The sequence below is a fragment of the Neolamprologus brichardi genome, chromosome 6, assembly GCF_056152115.1.
Source record: "Neolamprologus brichardi isolate AB-2024 chromosome 6, ASM5615211v1, whole genome shotgun sequence".
Classification (NCBI taxonomy): domain Eukaryota; kingdom Metazoa; phylum Chordata; class Actinopteri; order Cichliformes; family Cichlidae; genus Neolamprologus; species Neolamprologus brichardi.
In genome coordinates, this window is record NC_142109.1 from 2,168,564 (window position 1) to 2,176,760 (window position 8,197).

The 8,197-nt window shown below is 42.1% G+C and overlaps 2 protein-coding genes across 3 annotated transcripts; one reads left to right on the forward strand and one right to left on the reverse strand.

Moving 5' to 3' along the window:
- Nucleotides 1-740: 740 nt before the first annotated feature.
- mrpl21 (mitochondrial ribosomal protein L21) lies at nt 741-1,588 on the forward strand. The gene has a single exon (XM_006806159.2). It carries the CDS (start codon nt 757-759, stop codon nt 1,342-1,344), a length of 588 nt encoding a protein of 195 aa, XP_006806222.2. The 5' UTR covers nt 741-756; the 3' UTR covers nt 1,345-1,588.
- Nucleotides 1,589-1,978: 390 nt separating this feature from the next.
- Nucleotides 1,979-8,016, reverse strand: c6h6orf120 (chromosome 6 C6orf120 homolog). Of its 2 annotated transcripts, none has more exons than XM_006806125.2 (2): nt 7,905-8,016; nt 1,979-4,568 (listed from the first exon to the last, which is right to left on the reverse strand). In XM_006806125.2, exon 2 carries the CDS (start codon nt 4,532-4,534, stop codon nt 3,977-3,979), a length of 558 nt encoding a protein of 185 aa, XP_006806188.1. In that variant the 5' UTR covers nt 4,535-4,568; nt 7,905-8,016; the 3' UTR covers nt 1,979-3,976. The 2 variants fall into 2 exon arrangements, with proteins under 2 accessions (XP_006806188.1, XP_006806189.1); XM_006806126.3 differs by lacking the exon at nt 7,905-8,016 and adding an exon at nt 7,141-7,358.
- Between the last annotated feature and the right edge of the window lie 181 nt (nt 8,017-8,197).

Consider the following 8,197-nt stretch of genomic DNA (forward strand, 5'->3'; position numbering starts at 1 on the left):
TGGAGCACAACAGCGGTGCATTAAAGCGCTGCCGTAAATTCCAGCTTTAAACTGAACAAGGTCATATGGGTACTAACAAAACTCAGTCCTGAAACGTGTTTGATTTAATGGGACGTGTAATGTTTAGACTACGTCAATGTCACGATTTACATTTTCAGTTCAGTTGATCTAATTTTCATATTCCGTAAGATGTGGAGCATTGGATATATTTCGTGTTTGATGAAAATATTCTTTCACTGTATGAAATAATTGTTATGGTTCCTTTGGTGCTAGAAGTTGAGGTAAACGGTTACTTTTTCATGTATTTAGAGTTCCCCTCTAGTCTAAGCAGTTAACAGCAGTTAAAAATTATAAACGGTGATGTGGAGTCTTTTTGAATAATTTTCTTATTATGAAATATGTGGGAAAGGTAAAAACAAGAAAACAAACAGAGAAACAAATAACCGTGTAATCTTTCTAAAACATGATGCATAAAAGGGCAAGACAATGAATTAACTGTCTTGAGGGGTCTGCTTGGTAAAATACGAGGTAACCAAATCTTTCTATAATAGAATTAATTAGCGTCCATCTGAAAATTGTTTAAAGTGATTATCAAATTAACTTAATAATATGAAAAATATAGCGTTAAGCTATGTTTGTGTCTGGGCCAGAAAAGTTTCCCTTTTCCAGTTTTTAAAGGATGCTTTTGAAGGCAGAAGTGTCAGGTGACTGTAACGTGACGCTTGCGCAGTTGGAACCAGACGACTTCCTGTCAAGATGTCGGCGAGCATGGCGTACGCCGGATTGTGGAGGACATGCAGAATGTTACTACCCAGACACCATGTCCTTTCCCCCGCTGCCATCCGAACACAGAGCTCTGCTAGTGGAGACTTGATGCCCTGGACCTCGCTCTCCAGGCCTCCGTGGCCGGAGCAGCCGAGCCCGTACTCGGCGGAAGAAGAGCGGAGCCGACACGCTGCTGTGGTGAGCACCGTAAACGAGCGGATCAACCTTCGGGATTTCGGCCGGCTCTTCGCGGTGGTGCACTTCGCCGGACGCCAGTGGAAGGTCACCGGTGAAGACTTGATCCTGATCGAGAACCACATCGAGGCGGAGTGCGGGGAGCGTATCCGCATGGAGAAGGTGCTTTTGGTTGGAGCTGAGGACTTCACCCTGATTGGTAGGCCTCTTCTGGGGAAGGAGCTGGTCAGAATCGAGGCCACCGTAATCGAAAAGACCGAGTCCTGGCCCAAAGTCCACATGCGTTTCTGGAAGAGACATCGGTTCCAGCGCAAAAAGATCATCATCCAGCCGCAGACGGTGCTAAGGATCAACGGCATCGAGCTGGCCCCCAGACTCACGTGAAGAGGATGACACAGAGGACTGGAAGACTCTACACTCTGACCCGCGGTTTATTTTTTCTTATTGGTTTCAAACATGTAAACAAACTTGTGGCGGTCAGCTTATATGCTCATGACTCTGACTGGTTTAAAACGAGGAGCTGAACATTTGAGTAATACGCTGAGCAGCTGTTCACTGGTTTGTACTCCTGTAAATATAAAGTGCAGACCTGTGAGGAGATGTATTAAAGCTTTGTTTCCAACATGTACTGAGGGTTTGGATTAAATCTGAGGTTACAACACAAAACTTTACAAAGGGTTGAAGTTAGTGTAGCTGCAATGGGGGAACCAGAGTAAGTCCACCGTTAGCCTAGATCGTGATTTATAGAGAGATAAGATAAAGTGGGTCTGCCCACACTGACCAGAATGTCTGTGAACCTATGTCATCCTTTTGAGACTCAGCTGATACATAAACATTTAATTTAATAAAAGCAATCCCCTAAATGCAGGGTTCCCAAACTGAGGTGATATGCAACACTGGACTGTGTGCCTATGTTAAAGTAGCTTATGCTATAAAACTATTACTGGTATTTCTGATGTAAAAGTTAGAATAAATAAAACAAATGTTTAAATGACTTAAGAAACAGTCATGTGACAAGTTTTTAAAACAATTTCTAATTTTATTGTGAAACCTGACTAGATCGCCTCTGGGAACAAGGAAGCTCCACAGATGTTCAGAGGATCGATCTGAAGGCACTGTTGAACATTTCTGCTCAGAGGGTAACAAAGTTCTACTCAGAACTGAACTCCAGCGCTGGAGGTGATGTTTAAATGAGGAGTTTGTCCAACAGGCAAAAACAATAAAAGTGAGCGATCAAACTAAATACAATGCTGCTACTCATGTTAACAGATTGGTAGAAATCTCATCACAAACACATGTTCCCTGTGTAGAGTCCAAATCAATGAAACATATCTGCTTTAAGGAAAATCTGTTCATATCTTTTAAGGTCCCCCTTTGTGTCCAAGGATTCCCAAATCGTATCTATATCTCAAATTGACCGTATTGCTCAGTATATTTGACCACAGAACTCACATGGTGCTGAGCTGTGTTAAGACAGACAGGTGGTGTTCATTCATTCACAGGCTGAGGGGGGGGCTAGTCGATCATTTCAATCTTGATACAGAAAAGAAACAACATAAATGTGGACTTACTGTGTCACTACACCTTAAATGTGCACAAATTGTAGTCGTCTTGTAGAAAGAAATGTTAAGCTGAAGCTACTATGAGGCTAACCGATGACTTTGGATGTGTTTAACGTGATCCCTCCACCTTTGAGCAATAAGGAAACAACAACCCTATGCACAGTGTGACCTCAGTAGAATTCAAATTAAGGGGTTTGGTTTAACACTAATCAAATAAGTATTATTAGCTTGGAAGTCAAGTGTGGTGGATTTTAGGAGAAGCTGCATAGCTGAAAGATCACTCGTCAGCGAGGTGAAGCCCAGCCAGTTTTTGACCTACGGTTTGAATCTGTGCACAAAAACTAGACATGTAGATAATGGTATAAGAATTAGTGACAGCTGGTCAAGTCGGACAATTTAACCACACCAGAGCAGCACATACACATTTAAACTTAACAGTGGCATTAAGTGAAAATTAGGCCTCAAAACTTTGTGATACTGTTGATTATGGTGTTGGGCACAGTTTGGCAGTTTTGGACAAAGATCCTCTGTGCACTGAGGAAAAAAACAAAAACACACAGAGGTTCTCTCATTTTCCAAAGTCTGCTGCATGTGCGAATGTGGGGAAAAAAAAAACTAATTATAATCAAACAGAAAACTTTGCTTTGGGTAAAATTAAGTTTAAAAGAAGAGATTATAAAGCTTCAAAGTAGCAGCTAAAGTAAAGATCCTGCAAACTGCTATTAACCATCGAGTTAATTTAGTTCACAGACTCCCCCTAAGAATCCTGCACACACACCATCATTTTTCCTACACGGTGGGAATAACACAATGTGTCGGGAACCCTGCTTCTGATTGCTGCGATAAACAATGCTTTGTAACTTCCTAAAAACAGAAATTCTAAGAACATTTTACAAGATCAGACCGACCAGACGTGTGGAGGCATGAAATAAAGGAAGCATTTCAATGTGTCTCCCAAGTGTGACAGTATAAGAGTTAACGCTTTCTCTTTGAAGCATAGCATGGGAGTATCCCAAAGTGCTGAAGCCTCAAACTCAAATTTAGAACCTATTTGTGTCTTCACTGCAGTTTTTACCTTTGATATTTTTAATAATTTTATGACTTTGGGCACTGGAAAAGGAAGAATGGTTCTAGCGACTGACTTATGTGCATAAAGAAACTTCTTACTCCATATATACCTTTCAAGACTCCAGAAAAAGTCCCCCTGTGTTCTTTTAGTGTAGCTAAAACTAAATACACTTTGTGAAACATTTTCTGACTGGTCAGGCTTCGCTGGTGAATTCCGTGCTGTAAATCTGACTTTGCTGTTTACCAAGTCTGTAGGTTTGATTGTTTAAATGTCAGAAATCTCCCTGGGGTTTGGTGCAACATTTTTTTCACCCTCACAAAATGAAAGGAATCTAATGTACCATGGCAGAATATCCTCCTGCTGTCACAGCAATGAACAGTGATTTTCAAAACAAAATCTCAAGTATAATCTTCAGGAGTCCGATCAGAATAGTCCAAAAGATGGACTCTTCCTCCTGGAAGTCGTCCTCTGTAGCATGAGCAGATTTCTTTTCCTTATGTACACCTTCTGAGTTGTAAGAGCCCTTATCAAATGGGTCTTGGGACACAGTCTGATCGTAGAACACTCGCATTTCAAACTCACTCTCCTGGTGAGACGGGTGGCCATAAATGCCGATGCCCACAGGCCTTGTGAAGTCCCCGGGGACCACCACCACATCTTGTCCGCAGGTGGCCGATTGCAGCTTGTAGGTGTCGAAGCTCGGGTGCAGGGTTTTATCTGACACGTACAGGTCTGCGTCTCCCTTGAGGCTTTGCATGTGGAGGATGATTCTGCCGTCGTGGTTGAGGCGTAGGTAGCTGTAGTTTCCGGCCCCAATGTGGCCCTGAACCACATGGAGCAGCACCCATTCTTCAGGGAAGCTGTCATCCTCTGAGGGGCTCAGGAAGCTTCTGGCCTGGGACAGCAGGAGGGCGACGACCAGCGCGCTGCAACTCAGCTTCATGGTGAAGGCATCTGTCAGTCAGTCATCAGACAGCCTGAAAAAAATTAATGAACAACACACAGATCAGGAGGCTACATTCAAACAGAGGCAAAGGCTAAACTGCTGCTCAGAACTACAGAAGTCAGTACAACCAACTCCAACTGCTGTCACAGCCAGCTGTTTGTAAATCAGCAGCAGAGGGGAGCTGAACAGAGAGGAGCTATACAAACCGTCTTCAATAGGCAGGCAGCAGAAACTGACTGGATAAAGGCAGTTTTAATGTAGGCTCAGCAGGAAGAGATCAACAGTGCTTTATGCATGGGTTAACTGATTTACCCATTAGCAAAATGGGGAGGGGGAAGTGAGACCACAAAGCATCATAAAAGAGAGCCCACATTAGTTCGTTTCGAAAGGATAGGGAAGCAAAACGTGGACACATAAACTGGAGATGTGTGCCATTTAAACAGCTGCCTGAGTCACGCAATTCAAAAAAGAGAAAAACATACATTAAAATATGTAGAATCACAGTGTGTCTATAAGTCAGTGTCAAGTAAGGCTTCTCACACACACATACATATAAAGCCCAAAACAGAAAAGTTGTATCCATCACACAAAAAACACATTATGATTGCAGTCCTGTAATAAGGTTACCACACAGACAGCTGCCAACAACCTGCTTCAAAAGCCTGAATACGACAACTGCTGGCACAATGGGATATTTAGCTCCGCTCTATGTTACAGTCATTTCTCCGCCATGATGAAACCTGCCTTTACAGCTAAATCAGCCAAAGGTCGTACAGTGATGAAGTTGTAGGGGACTACCCATGATTCAGTTTTTTTTGTTCTTTACTTGGCTTGCAAGCCAGACTGTTCTCTGGCAACAAAATAAAACATGGTTACTGGGTCAAACCCCCATCTGGATTCAAGAATTCACTAACTCAATACCCCTTGAACCCAGTTATCTCAAACTCTGTAAGTGGAAAGGTCAAGCACGCTCCTGAAGGGAACTCACGCACTCCGTGCTTGTCAATTTAATAATGTGTATTACAACGGGAAGCCCACAGTACTTAAAAAAAAAGTCCAAATAAGCACCAAAATAATAAAGAAGCACCCCAAAATTCATTGCAAACACACCAATATTTCAGTTTCAGGGAGAGATATTGGAAAGTTGTTTTCCCGCAATCCCATGATGTTTGAAGCCTGGGCAACAAGGAAAGCGTCTCTTTGCATATAAAATAGCCGAGGACTGTTAGTGAAGCCAAGGATAGGCGCTCGGCTAACAATCACACTGAGAGCACGGGGCCTGTGCTTCAACACCACCAGCTGCCATCTTTCCTTTTTGCCACACCATGTTTGAAATGAGACAGGAAGCAGGATTTGGGAACCACCTTGGCTGACAAGAAAGCATGGACTGAGCAATTATTAAACAGAGAAAACATTAATGAAATGCAGGTTGCAATGCAGTGGTTAGAACCGTCTCCTCACAGGAACAATGTCCCGAGTTAAAATCCTGCCTTGGTTGTTCTGTGTGGCATTTGCTTGTCAGGCTAACAGATTGTCTTAAGTGCTGGCCCTTCAACAAACTGGCAACCTGTCCACAGTATATCTTTTGCTCTGCTCCATAACAATTGGGATAGCCCCCCACCCCTGCAACCCCAAACTGGATAAACAAAATAAAGAGGAAGGTTGATTTAGCCCCCCAAAAATTTCCCACTTGAATAAGTAAAGATATGCCAAAAGCATTGTATTTTTACATAATATAAGGCTAGGATCTAAATTTTTGATAGTTAATAAGTCAACAGCCATATTCTGATAACCCTTGTACACTGTTGTCTGTGAAGGTTCTCAGTCATCCAAGTCATCGTAGTCAAAGGAGCTATTCACATCTCTTTTAGTTGTTAGAGTTATAAGAATAAGTTAGGTGTGACTAAAAGCTTAGGTTTTTAATAGCACTTATGGAGGAAAAAAATAGCTGTCTTCCAGACGTTTTAAAAATACCATCTTGTGGTGCAGGGTGTCAAAGTTAATCATTATATGGTTTGTTTGACAGGAAACGTCTCATTTTGTTAGCAGGATTTACTCAGTAGTCACTTTCCATGTAATACGTACATGTAGATTGATTAACATGTTTCTGGCCCTGAACGTTTTGCAGGTTCTTACTGACATCCCATCACCCTAACCTGTTTTAGGCAAAGCAAATAATCAATTAGTCCTACACTACAAAGCCCGTCAAAGCTTATCTAACAATACACAGTCTGCTTCATCTCATTTTATTATGTACAGTTAATAAGTTACCTACTGTAACAGAGCCATCACAGCAAATATTCACTTTGTTATTCCACCACTGTCCTGTTAAAGGAGATTCATCGAATACAGGAACAAGATAAATCCACGGCTGTTAGCGAGATTAATTAAGGAATGGTTTGCCATTTTTATGGGATTTTCTGATTTCAGGAAAAATGTGTAAGACAAACAATTATCAATTAAAGTACAACCTAACACCCGATGTGAGGTAGTGTACACGTAAAATACAATTGCTACGCATAAAACGAAAATAAAGACTATAGAATGACTGTGAGAAGTCAAAACTACAAAAACACGACAGCAAAGCATGCCGGTCAACCCACCTCAGTTCTTCCATTCATTAAAAGACATGACAAACTGGTTTCCAGAGCAGAAAGGACGCCTGTAGTTTCGGTGCCAAAAACTGAATATATCCGGGAGAAACATACGGAGAAAGTAAGGCGGTAACCGTCTGCCGCCTCCTCGCAGCTCAGTGAAACATGACTCTAAAGGAGCCGGAGAGTTTTCGATTGAGAGCCTCTCGGCACGGTTAAAAATAACCACCTGCTCCCCATTTCACCTCTGACACCAATCAACCAACTTTAACCATTAACTACATTTTTATTAACAAATAAACACCAAGACTGGGAGGGGGCTCCCTTAAAAGGTTTCAGGGAGTTTGACATTAATACGTCTGCTAAATTAAACAAAGAGCTTTTTGTAACGGCTGAACCTGAACCTGCCGCATGCTACGTCGCTAACAGCTAAGAATAGCAGTTTCAACCTGTACAACCCCAGCAGTAAAAATGTTTTAATGAAAACAGACGTACTGTTAAAGACTATGCCAGTTACCTCCAACTGTATTATTCAGAAACAGTCCACAAAAACACATTGCTACTTGACTTACTGAACAGGTTAGCAAGTTCTTAAAGCAGCTAGCTATCACGTAGCTACCGTTGCACGTAGCCTGTTTAGCTTTAGCCAAACACGTTCAGGAGTTTACATGAGCTGGAGGCCGGGGGTTAGCTCAATGCCTAAAGATCAAGTTACGAATAGATTAATATAAAGATATTCATGGATCAGTTAACAGTGCACTTAGTTTACTTACACAGCTGTCATTTCCTGAGCAGCATCTTCAACTGAGCAGCAAAGTTCACTTCATCATTTCCTTTTCCTTCAGCTCCACAAACAGCAAAGCGCGCACTCACGCCACCTACCGGCCGCTGTGAAGGTGACGCTCATCAGTAGCCAAACAAGCTCCAAGTATTTTTTAGAAAATGTGGCAAATGCACTGGTTCAAAATGGGCCCGTTTCCACACATGGATTTAGTCCTAGACAGCGAACCTTTTTCCCTCTTTAAACTGTGACTCAGCTGAATGACAAACAGATAATGAGGCCAGA

Bases quoted from the DNA above. Each gene is read 5' to 3' on its own strand.
- mrpl21 (XM_006806159.2), top strand. From the start codon at position 757: ATGTCGGCGAGCATGGCGTACGCCGGATTGTGGAGGACATGCAGAATG.
- c6h6orf120 (XM_006806125.2), bottom strand. From the start codon at position 4,534: ATGAAGCTGAGTTGCAGCGCGCTGGTCGTCGCCCTCCTGCTGTCCCAG.